General features: G+C 43.3%; 1 protein-coding gene across 2 annotated transcripts in view; it reads right to left on the reverse strand.

Annotated features, from left to right (window-relative positions):
* Nucleotides 1–27,121, reverse strand: part of LOC126260792 (BCL2/adenovirus E1B 19 kDa protein-interacting protein 3) — a 313,008-nt gene that overhangs the window by 279,244 nt on the left and 6,643 nt on the right. The window contains exon 2 of one of the 2 annotated variants that reach the window (XM_049958129.1): nucleotides 10,854–10,904. The exons of the other annotated variant lie outside the window; for it this stretch is intronic. Within the exon in view, the coding sequence (XP_049814086.1) occupies nucleotides 10,854–10,904 (51 nt within the window). The remainder of the gene's footprint in view (nucleotides 1–10,853; nucleotides 10,905–27,121) is intronic. 2 annotated transcript variants of the gene reach the window in all.

Raw genomic sequence — 27,121 nt, forward strand, 5'->3', positions numbered from 1 at the left:
TGAAAGTGAGGTTGTGAGATGACTTTCGTGATACGTGTGAATATAGTACTGGGTGGCGCAGGACTGCTCTCCAATCACGCACACGTATTTCCCCGCCACGAACTACACATGTAATAATTAGAAAATAAAGAAATCACTTACGCTCAGGCAAAAGTCTATTTACTGAATTAATCTTTTCTTTTACATTGGTGCTTTAATATCTGCGACGACAGAAGGTATATGGACGGACCGGCTCTTTTCTTTTTTGCGTTTGCAACTAACCCTGCAGTACGCCACTATCCCCAAATTGCTCTTTGCTTGTATGGAAAAGCCAAGGAACGTCTTTGCAAAAATGACCGGTGTTTTCTAAAATGAACCGGTAGACACGTAAACTTCCACTACTGTGATTCTTGAAGAGGACACATCTCGCTGAGATATTTACTTCACACGTCTCAACCAAAACGCAACGAGTTTCTTACTGAAATACAAAACTACGAAACAGATGACTGGCAGGCTAGTACTCGGGGACTATTTTTTCTGCGCCACCCTGTATTATAATTAAAGGACTCCTATCGGATGTTCTTGTAGTTTATACGGTAAACTGCTAAGAGTTGAAACAAATGGAAAAATTTCATTCTGGAAACTCACTCTGCCACTGAGTGTGCGCTGATACGAAACTTCCAGGCACTTGCCCGTAAAAGGCAAAAAAGTCCTGGGTTCTGCAAACATTTATAATCTGCCAAGAAGTTTCATATCAGCGCACACTCCGCTGCAAAGGGAAAATTTCACTCTTGGAAACAATCTCCCAGTCTGTGGTTAAGTCATGTTGTTGTTGTTGTTGTTGTTGTTGTTGTTGTTGTCGCCGTCTTCAGTCCTGAGACTGGTTTGATGCAGCTCTCCATGCTACTCTATCCTGTGCAATCTTCTTCATCTCCCAGTACCTACTGCAGCCTACATCCTTCTGAATCTGCTTAGTGTATTCATCTCTTGGTCTACCTCTACGATTTTTACCCTCCACACTGCCCTCCAATGCTAAATTTGTGATCCCTTGATGCCTCATAACATGTCCTACCAACCGATCCCTTCTTCTAGTCAAGTTGTGCCACAAACTTCTCTTCTCCCCAAACCTATTCAATACCTCCTCATTAGTTACGTGATCTACCCACCTTATCTTCAGCATTTTCTGTAGCACCACATTTCGAAAGCTTCTATTATCTTCTTGTCCAAACTAGTTATCGTCCATGTTTCACTTCCATACATGGCTACACTCCATACAAATACTTTCAGAAACGACTTCCTGACACTTAAATCTATACCCGATGTTAACAAATTTCTCTTCTTCAGAAACGATTTCCTTGCCATTGCCAGTCTACATTTTATATCCTCTCTACTTCGACCATCATCAGTTATTTTACTCCCTAAATAGTAAAACTCCTTTACTACTTTAAGTGTCTCATTTCCTCATCTAATTCCCTCAATCACCCGATTTAATTTGACTACATTCCATTATCCTCGTTTTGCTTTTGTTGATGTTCATCTTATATCCTCCTTTCAAGACACTGTTCATTCCGTTCAACTGCTCTTCCAAATCCTTTGCTGTCTCTGACAGAATTACAATGTCATCGGCAAACCTCAAAGTTTTTACTTCTTCTCCATGAATTTTAATACCTACTCCGAATTTTTCTTTTGTTTCCTTTACTGCTTGCTCAATATACAGATTGAATAACATCGGGGAGAGGCTACAACCCTGTCTCACTCCTTTCCCAACCACTGCTTCCCTTTCATGCCCCTCGAACCTTATAACTGCCATCTGGTTTCTGTACAAATTGTAAATAGCCTTTCGCTCCCTGTATTTTACCCCTGCCACCTTCAGAATTTGAAAGAGAGTATTCCAGTTAACATTGTCAAAAGCTTTCTCTAAGTCTACAAATGCTAGAAACGTAGGTTTGCCTTTTCTTAATCTTTCTTCTAAGATAAGTTTTAAGGTTAGTATTGCCTCACGTGTTCCAACATTTCTATGGAATCCAAACTGATCTTCCCCGAGGTCCGCTTCTACCAGTTTTTCCATTCGTCTGTAAAGAATTCGCGTTAGTATTTTGCAGCTGTGACTTATTAAACTGATAGTTCGGTAATTTTCACATCTGTTAACACCTGCTTTCTTTGGGATTGGAATTATTAAATTCTTCTTGAAGTCTGAGGGTATTTCGCCTGTCTCATACATCTTGCTCACCAGATGGTAGAGTTTTGTCATGACTGGCTCTCCCAAGGCCATCAGTAGTTCTAATGGAATGTTGTCTACTCCCGGGGTCTTGTTTCGACTCGGGTCTTTCAGTGCTCTGTCAAACTCTTCACGCAGTATCATATCTCCCATTTCGTCTTCGTCTACATCCTCTTCCATTTCCATAATATTGTCCTCAAGTACATCGCCCTTGTATAAACCTATATACTCCTTCCACCTTTCTGCCTTCCCTTCTTTGCTTAGAACTGGATTGCCATCTGAGCTCTTGATATTCATACAAGTGGTTCTCTTCTCTCCAAAGGTCTCTCTAATTTTCCTGTAGGCAGTATCTATCTTACCCCTAGTGAGACAAGCCTCTATATCCTTACATTTGTCCTCTAGCCATCCCTGCTTAGCCATTTTGCACTTCCTGTCGATTTCATTTTTGAGACGTTTGTATTCCTTTTTGCCTGCTTCATTTACTGCATTTTTATATTTTCTCCTTTCATCAATTAAATTCAATATTTCTTCTGTTACCCAAGGATTTCTATTAGCCCTCGTCTTTTTACCTACTTGATCGTCTGCTGCCTTCACTACTTCATCCCTCAGAGCTACCCATTCTTCTACTGTATTTCTTTCCCCCATTCCTGTCAATTGTTCCATTATGCTCTCCCTGAAACTCTCTACAACCTCTGGTTCTTTCAGTTTATCCAGGTCCCATCTCCTTAAATTCCCACCTTTTTGCAGTTTCTTCAGTTTCAATCTGCAGTTCATAACCAATAGATTGTGGTCAGAATCCACATCTGCCCCTGGAAATGTCTTACAATTTAAAACCTGGTTCCTAAATCTCTGTCTTACCATTATATAATCTATCTGATACCTTTTAGTATCTCCAGGATTCTTCCAGGTATACAACCTTCTTTTATGATTCTTGAACGAAGTGTTAGCTATGATTAAGTTAGCTCTGTGCAAAATTCTACCAGACGACTTCCTCTTTCATTTCTTCCCCCCAATCCATATTCACCTACTATGTTTCCTTCTCTCCCTTTTCCTACTGACGAATTCTAGTCACCCATGACTATTAAATTTTCGTCTCCCTTCACTACCTGAATAATTTCTTTTATCTCGTCATACATTTCATCAATTTCTTCATCATCTGCAGAGCTAGTTGGCATATAAACTTGTACTACTGTAGTAGGCATGGGCTTTGTGTCTATCTTGGCCACAATAATGCGTTCACTATGCTGTTTGTAGTAGCTAACCCGCACTCCTATTTTTTTATTCATTATTAAACCTACTCCTGCATTACCCCTATTTGATTTTGTATTTATAACCCTGTATTCACCTGACCAAAAGTCTTGTTCCTCCTGCCACCGAATTTCACTAATTCCCACTATATCTAACGTTAACCTATCCATTTCCCTTTTTAAATTTTCTAACCTACTTGCCCGATTAAGGGATCTGACATTCCACGCTCCGATCCGTAGAACGCCAGTTTTCTTTCTCCTGATAATTACGTCCCCTTGAGTAGTCCCCGCCCGGAGATCCGAATGGGGGACTATTTTACCTCCGGAATATTTTCCCGAAGAGGACACCATCATTTAATCATACAGTAATGCTGCATGTCCTCGGGAAAAATTACGGCTGTAGTTTCCCCTTGCTTTCAGCCGTTCGCAGTACCAGCACAACAAGGCCGTTTTGGTTAATGTTACAAGGCCAGATCAGTCAATCATCCAGACTGTTGCCCCTGCAACTACTGAAAAGGCTGCTGCCCCTCTTCAGGAACCACATGTTTGTCTGGTCTCTCAACAGATACCCCTCCGTTGTGGTTGCACCTACGGTACGGCCATCTGTATCGCTGAGGCACGCAAGCCTCCCCACCGACGGCAAGGTCCATTGGTCGTGGGGGGGGGGGGGGGGGGGGGGTTAAGTCATGTCTCGACAATATCGTTTCTTCCGGGAGTGCTAGTTCTGCAAGTATAGGAGAACTGTCGAGATCGGAAGGTAGGAGATGAGATACTGGCGGAAGTACAGCTGTAAGGGATGGTGTGTCTTGGTTGGGTGCTCAGTTGGTAGAGCATTTACCAGCTGAAGTCAAAGGTCCCGGGTTCGAGTCGCGATCCGGTTCACAGTTTTGATCTGCCAAGGGAGTTTGAACGGGAAAAATCTTGTCAAAACATTTAAATATAGCATTTTGATCGTAGAGACAATATATACATACGAACACTGTTTGGAAGCTCCACCTGTCAAAATCTGCATACGTATTCAGTCAAATCTTAGCAAGATTTCAAAACGACGTAAAGATTGCCAACTTGCTTTACTATTCTTGGAGGCGTGGTCGGTCTGCGCAACTAAATGAAAGGCAGTTCATGGTTCGCCGTTCGTGTTTCGCTTGTTTTTATTTGTGAACCATCTTTAGTGGCTTGTATTATATGCTCGTAATAATTATGTTATACAACTATTGTATAATTACATGTTACTATATTATAGTTTGTTATTTTCTTACGTCAGGTAAGAAACAACTGCGCAAGGTGTGCGCGTGTTTTTGTTTGTGTTTTTGTGCGCGCGTGTGTTTTACTGCGTACGTCGCCAACTTTGCGTGCTTTTCGTTTGTCGCGCGCTTGCTTGTGCTTGTTTTGCGGTCTGGCATGGGAAAAAGAGGGAAATTTTGAGTACACAGAATCTAAATTACTGCCTATTTGTCTGTGGTGAGAGATTAAGATGTAATTTACCGTGGATGTTTTACATCTGTGTATGTTTTAGCAGCTGCCATGATTAAGGAGTTGTTAGTTATATTGGTCATTTATTACTTGGTTGCTCATTGCAAGGGCTTTGTATGTGAACGTGATAGCACGAGTAACTTCAAAGAGAATAGGTTAACTTGCGACGTTAAGAGATGTCAACCCCGAACATTAACGTCAAATCTTGCTTCTGGGGAAACCTTTATTACGTTGACCTGTGTAAATGTCACCTGAAGTACATTGTGGAATTACAGTCAATACAAAATTTTATTACTGGCACTTTGCCATGTAAGCTGTTGACAATTTGATGATTCCTAAGTATGATCAGAAGAGCGGAACCTGTATTAAATCAATATTTATCAGCAGCTCTTGGCGGTTCTGAAATGAGACTTGTCATTTACGCTTGACTTCCGCGTCAACATGGTAAGCTACTGATGACGTAGGATGGCAGAAAGTATACGTGGTAAGGTGCGCACGCACTGCCACATGGGACGGGCCAGCACAGATACAGGAACAGGCTTCTGATTGGCCGCTGAAATACTGAATACGGGGGTTCCCCGTCAGCTAAGGCGCGAATCTGCGTCCCCAGCACTTATTAATTTAATAACAAAATGATTACTGAAGCTACAAACCTATGGGGAAGCTCACAGCCACGTAAATTTCGGCATGATATATATAATTCGCACTCAGTTCAATATTAAGAAACGAACAACTGAATTAAGAGATGTTGACGAGTCAATTCTGAAGTGGCAGAGCCCCGCCAAGGTCAGTTCCAACCAGCTTGCAGTGATGCGCCAGAGGAACACTGCGCGGGGCTGCGCAAAATGCAGACATTCATATTGTATAGAAGTTAAATCTACTGTGAATCCGATACGGTCTTTGAGTGCGGAACATCTATGCTATGTTGTTAACCGACTGCTTCAAGCACTCGTTTTAGTTAAGTGCGCGAATGTTACGTAACGTTGGTTTTGTCAGTTATAAATGACATTTGCTGTGGACTCGGGACTATTTTCTGCACGACATGTTTCGGGATATAGTGCCAATCATCTAGTTTTTCGTCTATGACTTTAGGCGTGATGTTTGCGAAATGTGAGATGCTGCATTATTGTGATGCCTTTAATATTTAACGAAACTGTGTTTACATACAGTAAGGGCACCACAATAACTTAGTACGTCACATATCGCAAACATGAAGCCTAAGCAAGTCATAACGAGAAACGTGTTAGTGAGAATTATTTCCTGAAAGCGTCGTGAGGAAAAAGGAAAATCGCGCTGGCAGCAGCAAATGTTATAAAAATAAAACTATTCTTTACAGCAGCAGGCCTTCACTAAGGAGTGAAAGACAATGAAGGAACGCTGCATTACATATTTTATAGGAAGTCACGGTTTGTTAAAAGTATGTTGGCAAAGGCGCGAATCTGTGGCCATAATACAGTTATTTTAACAAGGACATTATCGAAGCCACGAACATACAACGAAGCTCTCAGCCAAGTAAATTTCTGCGTGATTCCTAATTCGCTTTAAGTTCAAAACGTTCAGCGGACCACCATCTGGTACCATCTTGGAGAAAACTGAAGGTGAGTGGAAATAAGAACTTTTATAATTTTATTCTCACTTTTTCGATGTACTGGGTCAACTTGAACTTGTCAATACTAAATGTCCGCTTCGTCCTGTAACTTAATGAGGTGGGATGTGACGTCATACATGCCCAAAAACAGACATTTCTTTTGCATCACTATTAGTTTTTGGAATGTAGGTTGTGGAGACCGACTGATTTATAGCGTAGCCCAAGGCCAAAGTTGGACATGTCAGTCATGAATTGGCGAGGCGGGTGTCCAGTGATTCAGTTAAGCCAGGCATTGGCAACCTTTGGTGACCCGCGGGCCTGATTCGCATACAGTAATCACTTCAGCCCGCCGGAAGCTTCGTAACGTGGCGGGACAGCAGTAATCCTAGCGCATAAGATTAGAACAATAGCGTCCGTGAAATTAATGTTTGTGAGATATCGAACTTGTATGAATGGCACGCCAAGCCTCAAAAACACGTTTTTTGTGAGTACATTCATTTTCAGAATGAGATTTTCACTCTGCAGCGGAGTGTACGCTGATATGAAACTTCCTGGCAGATCAAAACTGTGTGCCGGACCGAGACTCCAACTCGGGGCCTTTGCCTTTCGAGGGCAAATGCTCGACCATCTGAGCTACCCAAGCACGACTCACGCACCACGCACCGTCCTCGCAGCTTTACTTCCGCCAGTACCTCGTCTCCTACCTTCCAAACTTCACAGCTCTCCTGCGAACCTTGCAGAACTAGCACTCCTGGAAGAAAGGATAAGGTCTCGAGTTCGAGTCTCGGTCCGGCACACAGTTTTAATCTGCCTTGAAGTTACATTCATTTTATTTACACTCCATCTTCAGACAGTGTGTGTTTACTAACGGCATTACAGAATTTCGCAAAAGGAAGTTTTTAAGGCTGCTATTTTAAAACATCGGTAAGTAGGTATATAATGTTCACAACGCGTAAATAAATGTGAGCGCTACGAAGATGGCTTGCCAGGCATCTTCAAATATCATGCAAATATAACCGCCAATAAAAGCAACTAATTCATTATGAATGTACGTAACTGTGTAAAGAGTTTCCACTGTTGCAGTGTTCTAATATGCCCAAATCAGCCAAGGATTACTTAATAATGTCAATAAGAGAAAGAACAGAAAAAAATTAAGGAATGAATAAGAAACAATACATAAATACAGCAATGTGATAGGATAGTACAGTCGACAATTATGAGTAACTCTGCGAATTTTCGCAGGCCGGTCTGGTTCCACGTGAGTTAATCCAACGCTTCAAGTAATTAACCACGCCACCCTACTTTAGTTGTCACAAACAAGAGCTTAAGCCACAGTCACGGCTTCGACAGTACTACCGGGCAGAGAATAACAGTCGTATCGCGGCTGATAGTGTATGATACAATACTTTTGGGACGACCCTGCTACTTCCCAGATCCCATGGAATCCATTGTTTCCCAATTGACGGAGGAAACGTACACCGAAGGAGAAGCCCTTGTCCGCTCAAGCGACGTCACCACAGAAGCCCGCTGCAGTCCGGCAGCATGAGTCACGACAACCAAAGCCAAAATTTGTCTTCTGTTCCACTTCCTGCCCACGTGCTCACTGCTGCAAGATATCCGCAGATCTGTCGCTTGCTGCGCAGTTTATGTTTTCGCCGACATTCAGAAAACAGTACTTCTCGAGAGCAAGACTAACTATTTTACTGTTATCTATGAAATATAGTACAAATGTTAGGAGACATTTCTAGAGACTTTCCTTTAGTAGGTAGGTTCATATCTATTTACCAAATTGCAGCTGGCATTGCAGTCTCATTGTTTTGATTCCTTACGATACTGTATTTCTGCTTCTTTCGTGGGCCCTTGCAAGATGTACGAACCGAGACTGAAAATGTAAGTATGTCCTCTTTTCCGCATCGCGATATAGATGTTCATCATTGTCTTATTAACCCTCGCCGAGATCTTATCTACAGAAACAAATCCCAAGTTTTATCTCTTCTATACCGATAATTGTTATTTGTTCGCAACACCTGTCTGTCGACCGATTAGATGCTACCTGTTTTGCATCGTGAGGGCACGTATTCATGATTTACTGTTGGTAAGATCTTTAGATCCCAGGCTATGTATATATGCTTTACCAGCTTAGAAGCACAAGAAAGGTTAAAACATTTGTACAAGTTGTTCCATTGATTTTTACCACCACAAGCAACTTTGTCCAAAAGCAAATAGGAAAGTTATCCAGCAAATGTTATTTTGGTATCAGGTAGACATTAACCAGCGTGATTGCCTTTCTTTTGTTAGCTACATTGATATGAACAGGAGTAAGTCCTTTTACGTTGCACCATATTTTTTATTCGATAATCCACTTCCTCATCCTAAACCTGTCCGTAAACTTAGGAGAGAGAGTAATTTTGCATTACTTTTCAATAACATTTTTTACGCGAGTGGTAGAGTGTGATACAGCTCTGAACAGGTCTTCAGGCGAGGTAGTGGATTACCGAAAGAGTAAAAATGGGAAAATGATAAGGGAGGAAGAACAGATAGAGGGAAGATGGGCAGAATATTTCAAAGATACACTAAGCACCAGCCTAGAAGATGAAGAGAGAACCGCACAGGAGGGAAGAGTGGAACTGGAAGTAGACAATGAAACCAATGAGGCAAGAAAGCCAACACTACAAGAGGTCTCCCAGGCTGTGCACAAGTCAAAAAACAATCGAAACCCGTGGGGAAGACAGCATAATTGCTGAATTAATAAAAACTGGTGGTGAGGCTGTAATTAAGGAACTGCACACATCAATATCAGATATATAGGAAACAAAAACTATGTCAGATAATTGGAAAACTGGAATAATGATCCCCATTTATAAGAAAGGGGGACAATAGCATGGGAAAACTATAGAGGTATAACACTCCTAAGTACAGCTTATAAGATCTTCACAAGTATATTAAACGAAAGGATACGGAAGTGTGCAGAAGGCATACTAGGGGAATATCAGTGTGGCTTTCGACCAGGCAGAGGAACAACTGATCAAATATTTGTGATAAGGCAAATGATGGAAAAGTTCTATGAATATGATATAGATCTGCATTTCCTCTTCATCGACTTCAAATAAGCCTTTGACAGCATAAATCGGCAAGAACTATACAGAGTACAGAAAGAAGTTGGTATATGTGCTAAATTAATAAGACTAATCAGAATGACAATGACAGAGACAAGAGCAAAAGTAAAGGTCCTTAGCGGAACAAGTGAAAGCTTTGACTTCAATAAAGGTGTGAAGCAAGGGGATAGTCTCTACACTGTCCTATTCAATATAGCCCTGCATAGTGTAGTAAATAAAATCAACAAAAGAGGCACCATATTTTGAAAACTAGCCAGATATGTACATACGCTGATGACATTGCTATAGTAGGAAGAAATACCAATGCACTCCTAGAAACATACCGGGCAATGGAAACAGAAGCCTTAAAAATTGGCCTCCTAGTAAATTAAAACAAAAAATATATTGTAATGTCACAATCTGAGGCCAGAAGAACCCCTAAAAACCTAAACATTAATGAGAAATGCTTCAATGGAGTGTCTTCTTTGAACTACTTGGGAGCCCTAATAATAAATGATAACAGTATTGGGAAGGCCATAAGGAAAATACAAGCAGGAAACAGAGCTTACTTTGCAAATATGCAACTTTTCAAAAATTGCCTTGTTACAAGAAAAACTAAACTGCCAATATATAATTCCCTAGTCCGCCCAGTTATCACATACGGCTCAGAGGTATGGACGTTGACAGAATACGATAAAAATACACTAAGAACCATTGAGCGGAAAATACTACGCAAAATCTATGGGCCAATAAGGGAGGAAGAAGCCTGGAGAATACGCTACAATGCCGAATTACAAGAGTTAATACAAGGAAGGGACATAGTAAAACTTGTGAAATCACAGCGAATACGATGGCTACGATACTTTGAGAGAATGGCAGAGGATAGAATCCCAAAGAAAATGATGAAGGGTATGATCCATTCAGTTAGGCGAAAAGGGAGACCTAGAAGAAGATGGATCAACGAGGTAATAATGGATATCACCAGTATGGGAGTCCGGGGATGGAAAAGAACAGCAAATAACGGAGAAGTGTGGAGGAAGATTGTTGAAGCCAAGGCTCACCAAGGGCAGATCTTCATAACGAACAAAGCTGCATAAAGTTGCATGAAAGGCAATCATACTCGTTAATATGCTCCCTGAGAGGTAAACAACATTTGCTTGAGGCATCTGCTATTTGAACTCTGAGCCCCTGCTCCCAGGTAGTGAGGAAAGCCCAAAAGCGCTAGGACTGTACAGCGTACCTAATTTACATACCTTTGCGACGTTCCACGGGATCGCCTTCCACTTCCCAGTTAGTCAGTTCGCCTAATAAAGAAGGAAAATCTAAACTAGTGAGATGTGTATTGAATATACATTTGGAAAAACATGAGACTGCGTAAACAGAATTTTAACGGGCATATAATTTTCAAAAATGCTGGGAACCATACTTCCAGATATTAGCTAGGGACTGAACAGCGAGTTCGGTGAGCCGTTGATAATCTGTCAGTTTAATTATGATGTGGCTGTCTGTACCATCGGGCCATGTGATTTTTTCCCCCCGTACACTGATCGAGATTCAGTTCTGTCAACACTTTGTACATGCGGTAAAAGATAACCTGCGCTAGCAGGCCGCGGTGATAGTGTTATAAAGACATTGTTCGGTAGGCGTCGGCCAACGCGGTCGGTCGTCAGCTGTGTCACAGTGCACCCGACCGCCTTTGTCATTTCTGCACCATATATCTCCGCAGTGCATTGTGCATCGCTTACCAAAGGGTGCTTCGTACAAACCTAAGTGATTTTATGTCCTTATCAATTTGCTTTTGGAGCTAATTTATTTTCCCCAGTGTGCGCCCTGAACTCTTAAGTGGTATTCACACAACAATAAAAAGTTTGAGGCCTAGAGTATTATGAGGGTGGTTTGAAAAGTTCTCAGAATCACCACGAGAGGTCAGCGCTAGCGCAACGAGTTGTTCACGTGATATTCATTGGACTGTTACTTGCAAACATGTGCCACGTCTGTGCTCTTGGAAGAGCTGTGGCGGTGACGTGACCGTTTCCGCGTAGTGATTTGCGAAGTTGGAAAAAATAGAGATTCGAGTAATGATTGAGTACTTCGTAAAGAAAGGTTTGAATGCAAAGTACATTCGTGTCGATTTCCAGAGTACATTGGGGGACTCTGCTCCTTGATATTCAACTGTTGCCGAGTTGACAGATGAATTTAAATTTGGTCGGGAAAGCTTAGATGATCCGCGCAGTGGTCGGCCAAGATGTGTTACTACTCCAGGAATAATTGCAAAAGTGCACAAAACAGTCATGGAGGAGGGCCGATTTAAAATGCTCCATCTGAAAGGGTCTATCACGTTTTAACTGAATTAGAAATGAAAAAGTTATCTCCAAGATGGGTGTCGCGACTCTTGACGCCGGATCAAAAACGCATGAGAATGAACATATCGGAACAATGTTTGGCCCGTTTCAGGACAAACGGGCAAGATTTTTTGCGCCGGTTTGTGACCACAGATGAAAGTTGGCTGCACTACTATACCTCAGACAAAACACTCAAAGCAGTGGAAACCTGCTGATTCTCCGCCACCAAAGAAAGCAAAGACATTTCCTTCGGCGGGAAAGGTCATGGCATCAGTTTTCTGGGATGCGAATGGGCAAACAATTACTGGAGAAAACTATGCTAACCTCCTGGACAAATTGCAACAAAAGATAGCGAAAAAAGACAGGGTTTAGCAAGGAATAAAGTCATCTTCCATCAAGACAATGCGCGCCCGCACATGTGCCGCTGCCACGGCAAAATTACACGAACTAAGGTATGAATGGTTGCCATACCCGCCTTATTTGCCTGATATTGCTCTGACTTCCATCTCTTCCCAAAACTGAAAAAAATTATGGTGGACGAAGATTCACTTCAAACGAAGAATTGATAGCCGGATTGACAACTATTTTGCACGCCTTTCGAGATGGAATCAAGGTACTGGAACATTGTCGGACCAAGGGCATTTGTCTACAAGGCGACTACATTAAAAATAAAATTTTCAGTGATTCAAGTACTTTTTTCTATTCCGTTACGAGAACTTTTCAAACCACCCTCGTATAATACACCGGTATGTCAAGGACGAAAGTAGCTTTGTCATAATGTATCAGTGCCAGGTGGCAGCTCGATGAAACTTTGTCCTTACATAGGATGAACTGCTACAGTGTAGTAGTAGTTGTTGTTGTGGTCTTCAGTCCTGAGACTGGTTTGATGCAGCTCTCCATGCTACTCTATCCTGTGCAAGCTTCTTCATCTCCCAGTACCTACTGCTACCTACATCCTTCTGAATCTGCTTAGTGTATTGATCTCTTGGTCTCCCTCTACGATTTTTACCCTCCACGCTGCCCTCCAATGCTAAATTTGTGATCCCTTGATGCCTCAAAACATGTCCTACCAACCGATCCCTTCTTCTAGTCAAGTTGTGCCACAAACTTCTCTTCTCCCCAATCCTAATCAATACCTCATTAGTTACGTGATCTACCCACCTTATCTTCAGCATTCTTCTGTAGCACCACATTTCGAAAGCTTCTATTCTCTTCTTGTCCAAACTGGTTATCGTCCATGTTTCACTTCATGGCTACACTGCATACAAATACTTTCAGAAACGACTTCCTGACACTTAAATCTATATTCGATGTTAACAAATTTCTCTTCTTCAGAAACGATTTCCTTGCCATTGCCAGTCTACATTTTATATCCTCTCTACTTCGACCATCATCAGTTATTTTACTCCGTAAATAGCAAAACTCCTTTACTACTTTAAGTGTCTCATTTCCTAATCTAATCCCCTCACCATCACCCGATTTAATTTGACTACATTCCATTATCCTCGTTTTGCTTTTGTTGATGTTCATCTTATATCCTCCTTTCAAGACACTGTCCATTCCGTTCAACTGCTCTTCCAAATCCTTTGCTGTCTTTGACAGAATTACAATGTCATCGGCGAACCTCAAAGTTTTTACTTCTTCTCCATGAATTTTAATACCTACTCCGAATTTTTCTTTTGTTTCCTTTACTGCTTGCTCAATATACAGATTGAATAACATCGGGGACAGGCTACAACCCTGTCTCACTCCTTTCCCAACCACCGCTTCCCTTTCATGCCCCTCGAACCTTATAACTGTCATCTGGTTTCTGTACAAATTGTAAATAGCCTTTCGCTCCCTGTATTTTACCCCTGCCACCTTCAGAATTTGAAAGAGTATTCCAGTTAACGTTGTCAAAAGCTTTCTCTAAGTCTACAAATGCTAGAAACGTAGGTTTGCCTTTTCTTAATCTTTCTTCTAAGATAAGTCATAAGGTTAGTATTGCCTCACGTGTTCCAACATTTCTACGGAATCCAAACTGATCTTCCCCGAGGTCCGCTTCTACCAGTTTTTCCATTCGTCTGTAAAGAATACGCGTTAGTATTTTGCAACTGCGACTTATTAAACTGATAGTTCGGCAATTTTCACATCTGTTAACACCTGCTTTCTTTGGTATTGGAATTATTAAATTCTTCTTGAAGTCTGTGGGTATTTCGCCTGTCTCATACATCTTGCTCACCAGATGGTAGAGTTTTGTCATGACTGGCTCTCCCAAGGCCATCAGTAGTTCTAATGGAATGTTGTCTACTACCGGGGCCTTGTTTCGACTCAGGTCTTTCAGTGCTGTCAAACTCTTCACGCAGTATCTTATCTCCCATTTCATCTTCATCTACATCCTCTTCCATTACCATAATACTGTCCTCAAGTACATCGCCCTTGTATAAACCCTCTATATACACCTTCCACCTTTCTGCTTTCCCTTCTTTGCTTAGAACTCGGTTGCCATCTGAGCTCTTGATATTCATACAAGTGGTTCTCTTCTCTCCAAAGGTCTCTTTAATTTTCCTGTAGGCAGTATCTATCTTACCCGTAGTGAGACAAGCCTCTACATCCTTACATTTGTCCTCTAGCCATCCCTGCTTAGCCATTTTGCACTTTCTGTCGATCTCATTTTTGAGACGTTTGTATTCCCTTTTGCCAGATTCATTTACTGCATTTTTATATTTTCTCCTTTCATCAATTAAATTCAATATTTCTTCTGTTACCCAAGGATTTCTATTAGCCCTCGTCTTTTACCTACTTGATCCTCTGCTGCCTTCACTACTTCATCCCTAAGAGCTACCCATTCTTCTTCTACTGTATTTCTTTCCCCCATTCCTGTCAATTCTTCCCTTATGCTCTCCCTGAAACACTCTACAACCTCTGGTTCTTTCAGTTTATCCAGGTCCCATCTCCTTAAATTCCCACCTTTTTGCAGTTTCTTCAGTTTCAATCTGCAGTTCATAACCAATAGATTGTGGTCAGAATCCACATCTGCCCCTGGAAATGTCTTACAATTTAAAACCTGGTTCCTAAATCTCTGTCTTACCATTATATAATCTATCTGATACCTATTAGTATCTCCAGGATTCTTCCAGGTATACAACCTTCTTTTATGATTCTTGAACCAAGTGTTAGCTATGAGTAAGTTATGCTCTGTGCAAAATTCTGTAAGGCGGCTTCCTCTTTCATTTCTTCCCCCCAATCCACATTCACCTACTATGTTTCCTTCTCTCCCTTTTCCTACTGACGAATTCCAGTCACCCCTGACTATTAAATGTTCGTCTCCCTTCACTACCTGAATAATTTCTTTTATCTCGTCATACATTTCTTCAATTTCTTCATCATCTGCAGAGCTAGTTGGCATATAAACTTGTACTACTGTAGTAGGCATGGGCTTCGTGTCTATCTTGGCCACAATAATGTGTTCACTATGCTGTTTGTAGTAGCTAACCTGCACTCCTATTTTTTTATTCATTATTAAACCTACTCCTGCGTTACCCCTATTTGATTTTGTATTTATAACCCTGTAATCACCTGACCAAAAGTCTTGTTCCTCCTGCCACCGAACTTCACTAATTCCCACTATATCTAACTTTAACCTATCCATTTCCCTTTTTAAATTTTCTAACCTACCTGCCCGATTAAGGGATCTGACATTCCACGCTCCGATCCGTAGAATGCCAGTTTTCTTTCTCCTGATAACGACGTCCTCTTGAGTAGTCCCCGCCCGCAGATCCGAGTGGGGGACTATTTTACCTCCGGAATATTTTACCCAAGAGGACACCATCATTTAATCATACAGTAATGCTGCATGTCCTCGGGAAAAATTACGGCTGTAGTTTCCCCTTGCTTTCAGCCGTTCGCAGTACCAGCACAACAAGGCCGTTTTGGTTAATGTTACAAGGCCAGATCAGTCAATCATCCAGACTGTTGCCCCTGCAACTACTGAAAAGGCTGCTGCCCCTCTTCAGGAACCACATGTTTGTTTGGCCTCTCAACAGATACCCCTCCGTTGTGGTTGCACCTACGGTACGGCCATCTGTATCGCTGAGGCACGCAAGCCTCCCCACCAACGGCAAGGTCCATGGTTTATGGGGGGTACAGTACAGTGTAGTACAGAAGATAAAGAAATACGCAAATAGACGATAAGGAATGACATATTCAAAATCAATCACTACAGTGAAGCTACCGTGATTTATGACAGTCCCCTGGACATTACACATGGCGGAACGTTGTTCTTAATGAGATGTAATCACCACGGACGGCAATGCATTGTGTACAACATGCTCCCATGTTAGCCACAAGGTTGGTAAGGAGTTCTTGTGGCAAGACGTTCCCTTCCTCCGAGAGCGCGGTTGCCAGCTGTTTGATGGTCGCTGGCGAATGTGCACGTACTGCAATGCGTTTCCCCATCGCATGCAACTCTTACTCCATTAGAGTCAAGACGGGGAGAGTTTTGTTTTTTGGTGGGGTTTAAGGGCGCTCAACTACTGAGGTCAATTGTTAGAGCTCATAGAATCTAGTAAAACTCAAGGGGAGGGGGGGGGGGCACCAGAAAGTCCTTACAAAGATGCAGATAAAATAAGTAAAAGAGTTAGATGTCTTTGAACAAGCCAGTCAAAGTTTGAAAACTTTGAACACGAGCAACTGCTCGAGCGTCATCAGCTAAAATATCCGGTAAAGTAGATGGTAGGGACAGGACAACACGAGATTGACTAAAGCAGGGACATGACAATAAAACATGGCGCACTGTTAATGCTTGACCACAAGGGCACTGCGGGGTTGGGTCACCGGAGAGTAGGTAGCGGTGGCTAAACCGGCAATGCCCAATCCGCAACTTGGTCAGAAGGACCTCTTCTCGCCGAGATGGTCGGGAGGAGGTTGTCCAAGCAGTTGGGAACGATATTACTGCCCGGAGCTTGTTTCCTTGAAGGGATGACCAAGTATTCCACCACAACGACACAAGCCTCTTACAAACAACCCCACTAAAGTCAGATGACGGGACACAATGGGAGGCTGGCCGAGGCAGGAGGACTGCAGCCTTGGCTTCAGCATCAGCAGCCTCATTCCCAGGCACTCCTACATGTCCGGGAACCCACAGAAAGCTGACAGGAGAGCCATCATCAGCGAAAGAATGGAGGGACTGCTGGTTCCGTTGCACCAAGGGATGGACCGGATAGGGAGCTCCAAGGCTCTGAAGAGCACTGAGTGAATCAGAGCAGAGTACATACGATGAATGGCGGTAGCGGCGGGCGTACTGAACGGCCTGATGGAGAGCAAGAAGCTCGGCCGTAAAGCTGGAACATTGGTCGAGGAGCCGGTATTTAAAGGTGACGGCCCCGACGACAAAGGCACAGCCGACACCATCGTCAGTTTTGGAGCCATCGGTGTAAATAAAGGTGTGACCGGCAAGTCGCGCACGAAGTTCGACAAACCGTGAGCAATACACTGCAGCCGGAGTACCCTCCTTCGGGAGCGAGCTGAGGTCGAGATAAATATGAACCGGAGCCTGGAGCCAAGGTGGTGTCGGGCTCTCACCCTCTCTGAAGGTGGTAGGGAGGGCAAAATCGAATTGTCGAAGCAAGCGACGGAAGCGGACTCCAGGGGGCAGCAGGGCAGACACATACAACCCGTACTGACGGTCGAGAGAATCGTCGAAGAAGGACTGATACGAGGGGTGGTCGGGCATTGACAACAGCCAACAGACATACCGACACAGCAGTACGTCGCGCCGGTAGGTCAATGGTAATTCTGCAGCTTCAGCATGAAGACTCTCGACGGGACTAGTGTAGAAGGCTCCGGTCGCAAGACGTAACCCCCTGTGGTGGATGGAGTTGAGACGGCGTAAGAGGGATGGCCGAGTAGACGAGTAGACGAAGCTCCCATAATCCAGCTTCGATCGGATTATGGACCGATACAAGCGAAGCAGGACAGTACGGGGAGAGGGGCAGGCCAGCCCAGTCCCTCTGGTTCCAAGAGCTGCTCAGCTTGAGCTGTTAGATGCGGCCGCGCATTGCTATCCATAAAAATAAAATCAGGGCCGAATGGATTCTTGAAAAGACGCACTTCAGGAAGGAGCACAAGGTCACAGTAACACTGAGCGCCGTGTTCGAAGATTTGGAGATCAATAATCCCATGCAACATTATGCCTCCCCATGCAATAACACGTAGACCACCAAAACTGAGTGCATTACGTGTCCCCATCTCTCGCCATATGAGGGTACGTCCAGCATTGCCAGATCTACATGGATACTCTGCAAATCACATTTAAGTGCCTGGCAGAGGGTTCATCGAACCATCTTCACAATTCTCTATTATTCCAATCTCGTATAGCGCGGGGAAAGAACTAACACCTATGTCTTTCCGTACGAGCTCTGACTTCCCTTATTTTATCGTGGTGATCGTTCCTCTCTATGCAGGTCGGTATCAACAAAATTTTTCGCATTCGGAGGAGAAAGTTTATGATTGGAATTTCGTGAGAAGATTCCGTCGCAACGAAAAACTCGTTTCTTTTAATGATGTCCAGCCCAAACCCTGTATCATTTCCGTGACACTCTCTCCCATATTTCGCGATAATACAAAACGTGCTGCCTTTCTTTGAACTTTTTCGATGTACTCCGTCAGTCCTATTTGGTAAGGATCCCACACCGCGCAGCAGTATTCTAAAAGAGGACGGACAAGCGTAGTGTAGGCAGTCTCCTTTGTATGTGTTACATTTTGTAACAAGGGAACCTCCCCATCGCACCCCCCTCAGATTTAGTTGGCACAGTGGATAGGCCTTGATAAACTGAACACAGATCAGTTGAGAAAACAGGAAAAAGTTGTGTGGAACTGTGAAAAAATAAGCAAAATTTACAAACTGAGTAGTCCATGGGCCACATAGGCAACATCATGGACAATGTGAGCTCGGGAGCACTGTGGTCCCGTGGTAGCGTGAGCGGCTGCTGAACGAGGTCTTTGGTTCTAGTCTTCCCTCGAATGAAAATTTTACTTTTTTTATTTTTGCATGGTTATTATCTGTCCGTTCGTTCATTGACGTCTATGTACACTGTAATAAGTTTAGTGTCTGTGTTTTGCGACCGCATCGCAAAACCGTGCGATTAGTAGACGAAAGGACGTGCCTCTCCAATGGGAACCGAAAACATTTGATCTCACGGTCATAGGTCAACCGATTCCTCGACACGAAAATACATCTGATATATTCTATACGACACTGGTGACGGCATGACCGTCACATGACAGGAATATGTTGTCGACCCACCTAACTTGTACACTTGGCGAATGGGTAAAAACATTCTTCTACCTTGCCCGATTTAGGTTTTCTTGTGGATGTGATAATCACTCCCAAAAAAGTGATGAAAACAGAGTTTGTCACATAAACTGAAAATAAAAAATTAAACTTTTCACTCGATGGAAGATTTGAACCATGGACCTTTCGTTCCGCAGCTGCTCACGTTACCACGAGACCACGGCGCTCCTGCGGTCCCACTGTCCTTGATGTTGCCTATCTTCCCATGAACTACTCAGTTTGTATATTTTGCTTATTTTTTCACAGTTCCATACAACTTCTTCCTGTTTTCTCAATTGATCTGTTTTCAGTTTTTCAAGGCCTATCCACTGTGCCAACTTATAACTAAATCTGAGGGGGGGGTGCGATGGGGAGGTTCCCTTGTAAGTGTCCCGCCAATAAAACGCAGTCTTTGGTTAGCCTTTCCCTCCGCAACATTTTCTGTATGTTCCTTCCAGTTTAAGTTGTTCGTAATTGTAATACCTAGGTATTTAGTTGAATTTACGGCTTTTAGATTAGACTGATTTATCGTGTAACCGAAGTTTAACGAGTTCCTTTTAGCACTCATGTGGATGTCCGCACACGTTTCGTTATTTAGGGTCAACTGCCACTTTTCACACCATTCAGATATCTGTTCTAAATCTTTTTGCAGTTTGTTTTGATCTTCTGATGACTATTAGCCTATGAACGACAGCGTCACCTGCAAACCGAAGACTGATGCTCAGATTTTCTCCCAAATCGTTTATATAGATAAGGAACAGCAAAGGGCCTATAACACTACCTTGGGGAACGCCAGAAATCACTTCTGTTTTACTCTATGACTTTCCGTCAATTACTACGAACTGTGACCTCTGACAGGAAATAGCAAATCCAGTCACATAACTGAGACGATATTCCATAAGCACGCAATTTCACTACGAGCCCCTTATGTGGTACAGTGTCAAAAGCCTTCGGGAAATCCAGAAATACGGAATTTATCTGAAATCCCTTGTCAATAGCACTCAGCACTTCATGTGGATAAAGAGCTAGTTGTGTTTCACAGCAACGATGTTTTCTAAACACATGTTGAGTTTTTGTCAATAGTTTTCTTCGAGGTAATTCATAGTGTTTGAACACAATATATGTTCCAAAATCCTGCTGCATATCGACGTTAACGATATGGGCCTGTAATTTAGTGGGTTACTCCTACCTTTCTTGAGTATTGGTGTGACCTGTGCAACTTTCCAGTCTTTGGGTACGTATCTTTCGTCGAGCGAACAGTAGTATGATTGTCAAGTATGAAGCTAATGCATCAGCATACTCCTAACGGAACGTAATTGGTATACAGTCTGGACCAGAAGACTTGCTTTTATTGAATGATTAAAGTTGCTTCACTACTCCGAGAATATTTACTTCTACGTTACGTTGGCAGCTGTTCTCGATTCGACTCTGGAATATTTACTCAGTCTTCTTTTGTGAAGGCATTTCGAAAGGCTGCGTTTAGTAACTCTGCTTTGGCAGCACGGTGACATGATTGTTTTGGTGGTGCAGGTGTTAGGCTGTGGGGGAATATAATGTTGCATGTATATACTGAGCGAATCTTTGAAAACCGTATTCTCACCTGTCAACGTTACTTTGACACTGTACTCCTTCGCCATGAGCGTGGTTTCCTCCCTGACTTCATTTTTATGAATGAGAATGAGTGACCGCTTCCAACAGCACGGGTGGAGGTACTTTTGCAATTATCTTGCTGTTAACCACGCTCTGAGGAATGGAACGCCCTACCATACGAATTCCTTATTAATCTTGGGAGCGCGTTGCAGTGCATGCACTGTGTCCGTAGTGATCACACACCTAATTGATACCTTTGTCACGACTTTTGGAATGTCGGGAAGACCATTACAAATCGCAGTGACTACAGTGTACGAGGTCTGTTGAAAAAATTTCCGAACTTTATCCACAAAATTTCCGTGCTCCTACCATACCCTCCTACAAACTTTATACACCGCTCCCAACGCCACTTCCGGAAGCAGTCCTGGTACGTCTATTGCTGGATCGCGCGAAGTCCCGTCTGCGCATTTTGTTTTATCTCGACCATCGTTGCAAGTCTTCGTCTTTTCATTGGGGTTTTCGACTTTGGAAATAAAAAGCCACAGGGGCCAGGTCTGGATAGTACAGAAGATGAGGCAGCACAGTGATTTCGTTTCATGTGCAATAATAACAAACCAACATGGATGAGTGTGCTGGTGAGCTATCGTGATGCAAGAGCCATGAATTGTCACTCCACATTTCAGGCTGTTTCCTTCTCACATTTTCTCGCAGACGTCTCAACACGTCCCGGTAGTACCGCCGATTAACAGTTTGTCCCTGTGGCACGATTTCAAGATGAATTAATCCTTCAAAGTCAAAGAAAACTATCAGCATGACTTTGACCTGACGAGCTTTATATAAGAAAGTTTCCCAAACCATTGTGAAGATTGAATATCGGTCTCATCACCAGTTACGATTCTCTTAAGGAACATCACATCTGCGATCACAGATTGCGAGGCGAAGTTCTATCTGATCTTGACTCGTGAGCCGTGGGACGAACTTTGCGGCAGCACGATGCATTCCAAGACGCTGTCAGTTTTTCATGACATGATCCAACTGAAATGTTACATTCTTCTGAAATCTCTGACAATCTTCGATTGGCACGCACTATTTCGTTGGCGTTCCTCACATGAGCGTCGTCTTAGACGTCTTAGGGCGTCCTGAACGAGGGTCATCTTTAACTTCCACCAGGCTATTTTTAAACCGTGTGAACCATTCGCAACACCGAGTAAGAAATAAGCACTCATCACCGTACGCCCCCTCTACCATTTGGTGTGCCTCTAAAGGTTTTCTTGAGTTTCAAACAAAATTTAATGCAGACGCGATGCTTCTTTAACCCTGCCATTTCGAAATTCGCAAAATGTGATAACATTTTACTTAATACGGCAGTGAACGATAACTAACAGGCATGCAACAATGAAACGTTCGGCAGTTAAATATAAACACCGGCGTGTGCAGGGATGCCGGCCTTATTTCACTCCGACACACCATTGGCATGAGATTAGGAACGTTCCAGAATTTTTGAACAGACCTCGTAAATATTGATTTTGAGTGTCATTTCTGTTCGCCTCTCTGCCTATTTCTTTCGGTTATCTCTTGGACTATACTGTACTGTAGCGTCCTAAGTATCGTCCAAGTTCCTTAGATGACGAGTTTGTTGGGCGCTCGTACAAAGTCCCAATTGTTACACTTTTTTTTATTTTTTTTTTACACAGTCCAATCTAGCCACTGTCACGAATGATGATGAAATGATGAGAGGACTACAAACACCCAGTCCCCGGGCAGAGAAAATCTCCAACCCGGCCGGGAATCGGGTTTCGAACACGGGGGGGGGGGGGGGGGGGGCAAATTTAGAAGACTCGACACTAACCACTGAGGCACAATTTCGTCTGAGGATACGGCGTGATACAAGGCACGTTAAGTTCTTCGAAATACCTGGCAAACTAACACTCGTCTTTACAGAAACGACCGATTATCTACTGATAAGCTCAGACACGTGTTTACTTTTTTTGACTCTTCTTTCACTGGGCGTATTTTCTGGGAAATCTAGTGATGGCACTGAGGGTGGCTAGTCCACTGACCGATCAAACAGCCTCCGCGCGGCCTAGCGCCACAACCTGCAGACAAACACCAGATGAAGTACTTTCACTATGATCAAAAGAATCCGGACACCCCAAAAACATGCGGTTTTCATATTAGGTGAATTGTGCTGCCACCTATTGCCAGGTACTCCACATCAGCGACCTCAGGAGTCTGACATCGTGAGAGCAGAGTGGGGCGCTCCGCGGAACTCGCGGACTTCGAACGTGGTCAGGTGATTGGGTGGCACTTGTGTCATACGTCTGCACGCGAGATTTCCACACTCCTAAACATCCCTAGGTCCACTGTTCCCTATATGATAGTGAAGTGGAAACGTGAAGAGACATGTACAGCACAAAAGCGTACGGGCCGACCTCGTCTGTTGACTTACAGACCGTCGACAATTGAAGAGGGTCGTAATGTGTAAAAAGCAGACATATGTCCAGACCATCACACTGGAAATCCAAACTGCATCAGGATCCACTGCAAGTACTATGACAGTTAGGCAGGAGGTGAGAAAACTGATTTCATCGTCGAGAGGCTGCTCATAAGCCACACATCACGCCGGTAAATGCCAAACGACGCCTCGCTTGGCGTAAGGAGCGTAAACATTGGACGATTGAGCAGTGGAAAAACGTGTGGAGTGACGAATCAGGTACACAACGAGGCGATGCAATGGCAGGGTGAAGGTATGGCGAATGCCCGGTGAACGTCATCTGCCAGCGTGTGTAGTGCCAACAGTAAATTTCGCTGGCGGTGGTGTTATGGTGTGGTGTGGTCGTGTTTGTCATGGAGGGGGGCTTGCATCCCTCGTTTTGCGTGGCACTATCTTAGCACAGGCCTACATTGATGTTTTAAGCACCTTCTTGCTTCCCACTGTTGAAGAGCAATTCGGGGATGGCTATTGCATCTTTCAACACGATCGAGCACCTGTTCATAATGCACGGCCTATGGCGGAGTGGTTACACGACAATAACATTCCTGTAATGGACTGGCCTGCATGGTCCTGACCTGAATCTTGTAGAACACCTTTGGGATGTTTTGGAACTCCGACTTCGTGCCAGGCCTCACCGATCGACATCGATACCTCAGTGCAGCACTCCGTGAAGAATGGGCTGCCAATGCTCAAGAAACCTTCAAGCACCTGAGCGTACGCCTGCGAGAGTGGAAGCTGTCATCACGGCTAAGGGTGGGCCAACACCAGAATTCCTGCATTACCGAAGGAGGGAGCCACAAACTTAAAGTTTTTTCAGTCAGGTGTCCGGATACTTTTTATCAAACAGTGTATGTTAGTCGCTTAAAATGTCTTGCCCCATCCACCCTAACTGGGGGTGAATGAGAGGTTGACAATAGAGGATGCTGCAGATGTAACGAACACAAATTCCGGTCATTTCTAACTTTATAGTGTAATCGTGTCATGTTAGACTATATCGCAATAGTGAAGGTTTGGCGGGGACTGAGAAAGTTAGAGTTTCTCATTCTGTGGACCCATGTTCCGAAATTTGTTCTGTGCTCATCCATTCACTTACTATATAAAAGAGCAGGGCATATCACACGTCCGTCTGGGTCATGCGATCAATAAGTCAGTGTGCTAAACAAACTAACCTCCGTGTAGACAACTGCTTATTTTTTCCCCCTGAAATTACTATATGTGAGTTAGCCAAATGTACGTGCAGAATGTCTTCTAGCAAGGCAGCGGAATTCGATTCCAGCGGTGGCAATGAGTTGCACATGCAGTCCTCGGCGGAGTTCATTCACCTTCGATCCTTTGTGAGATTCATTAAGAGGCGCATTAACTGCTGCACCAGACAGCTGCGGGTATTCTCATTACCACACACAACAAAACATCTCTTACAACGACACGGGCTAGGGTTTCAGAAAAAAAACAAAAGGAAACAGGTAACGGTTTCCCACGCTGATCTGGCGTTTTTCGAAATAGCTGAATTACGACGATCTGATCTGTAATAATTATATCGGCTTCCAGTACGTCCTGGACGCTTGTAGAATAATTAAAAGTTATTACGTGATGTGAAACAGTGACCGACGCTTCTATGAAATATTTATCGTCACTTAATATCTGCCACCGTTTTTCTTTCTTCTAGCATTCAAAGCTAATTCCCTAACTTACGCATGTTTTTAAAGACCAGAAACCTAACATGTGGTACGTTGCGAAGAACCTTCTGCCGTGCACTTCCAATGGTTTGCATGGTATGTACTGTATATAGATCTAGATAAGAATAACAAATCTGTCGATAAATGTTTGGACAACACAGCGATTAAATTCACTCCCCCTACTTTATGGTCTTTCCTCCACAATTTCTTATGCGTATTGATCTTAACTTTTCATTTACTTGAAATTTCACATGTAGTGACGTGCAGGAAACTTTTCCGCGTCCGAACATTACACTTATTTTAAATGAATGCTACAAAACCAAACGTAAAAGAATGCCTTTATGCGATCTCTTATTGATTTTTTTTTATTTGTCATTTACTTCACGTGAGCTATACGCATTGTGTGGGGACGAAACGTCAGAGGGATGTGAAAATGGTCACTGGAATGTTCTAAGAAGGTTTCCACGTAATATGTGCTGTTTTTCTCCAAATGTTTCCATTTTACGCTTTGCTGCATTTCTGCACACGCTCCCGCTGCCTTCTTTGTGTATACTTCTACAGTCCAACATATGGATCTCATCTCTATTAAGAGGTTTAGAAGGAGCTGGTTATCCGAAGGATCTTTCCATTTTGTTGCAATACTCTGATGCAGATTATGAAGCAATAGGTAGGCCAAACGTCATGCAGCAAATTATTTCTGCCAGAGGCCACAAATACAAGAATATATCCGTAAGGTGCGCGAGGAACTGTCGCTACCCGACTTTTTAAAAAAGTCACCAATGGTTTACCTCTTTCCAGTACTTTCGGCTGAGACTTCAGCAACCACCAGTCTGTATGTGGAAAATGCATGAAAATTAAAGGTGCGAACAGCCGCTACAGATAACTCCTTACTAGGGTTGCCCACGCGCTGTGCAGGTCGTTCGCATCGCTACCGGAGTGCGGCGCTGTCGGCAACTGCCAGCAGTCGACCATGCGCCTTATCGATCCGCCTCCTCCACTTTTACCCGGACACTTGCAGGGCGACGGGTACGTGCCCTTTAACACGAGTGCAGTAAGCTGTTGAGACGCCGTTCCTCGATGCCAAGGCCGCGTCACCTGGCAATGGCCGGGTCACGCGAGCGTCTAGGCCACCGGGACCGCAGCAAAACAAAGCCGAATTCCCCGGCAACACACTTGCTCAGAGCATGAACTTGCTTTGGATTGGCGAAACACTGATGTTATTCTCACCAATAAAGTTATGACTATCAAATACGCTGATAAATGGACGAAAGCTTTATTTACATCGAACGCAAGCGACACACACAATGTTTATTTTTTTCAGTGTATTATCAGTCAGTCATTCATTCTTAAAAGACAGCGGATTCCTTCGAGAGAACCTGATTTCAAACATCCGTAGTGGTTTCTGTTTCTCGCAATTTTTTCCTTTTTCAATCACATTCCGCAAAATTCCTAAGCAAAACCTGAGGCTGTTTTCTCGCTCAGTCTTTTTGAATTACAGATGCAGATGCGAGAACAAGTTGATACGAAGGCTTGCACTGCTTAGTCTGGTAATGGAGTTAATATGTTAAAAGAGTAGGCAAGCCTAATAAGAAAATAGGACTAGCAACAAGGTAAAACAATTACAGGATTAGATATCACACACTGTGTACTAATGGTTTAATCAACTCTCGTATAGACTGACGAATACAATGTCAGCCAGATATACCGTAATATGTATATGTAGATAACCTGTAACAGTCTATATTAAATCATATAGGTGTTTCGCTCAGGAAACTACAGAACACTGTCTAGTCAACAAGAGCAATTCTGATGCTCCAGGTCAATCGCGGAGGGCATTTGCATAAATGCAACACATTTCCTAAGCAAATATGACACCTAATAAGAAATGTGAGAAACACGACTGCCAAGTCTTTCTCCATACTTTGAAGCAGCCACATGTTTGTTGTGAAGGTCTATATATCGCGAATGCTGGCCGGTGCCTACCCAGGTCACCAGCCTGCTATCAAGCAATTGTGCCAGCCACAAATGTGGCTACGTTTCGCGTCTCATGATCCCTCTGGATATACACGCGGCTTTTGACTCAATAGCGTATCGTAACTTGGCAGAA

The sequence above is a fragment of the Schistocerca nitens genome, chromosome 5 (genome assembly GCF_023898315.1).
Source record: "Schistocerca nitens isolate TAMUIC-IGC-003100 chromosome 5, iqSchNite1.1, whole genome shotgun sequence".
In the NCBI taxonomy this organism is placed as follows: domain Eukaryota; kingdom Metazoa; phylum Arthropoda; class Insecta; order Orthoptera; family Acrididae; genus Schistocerca; species Schistocerca nitens.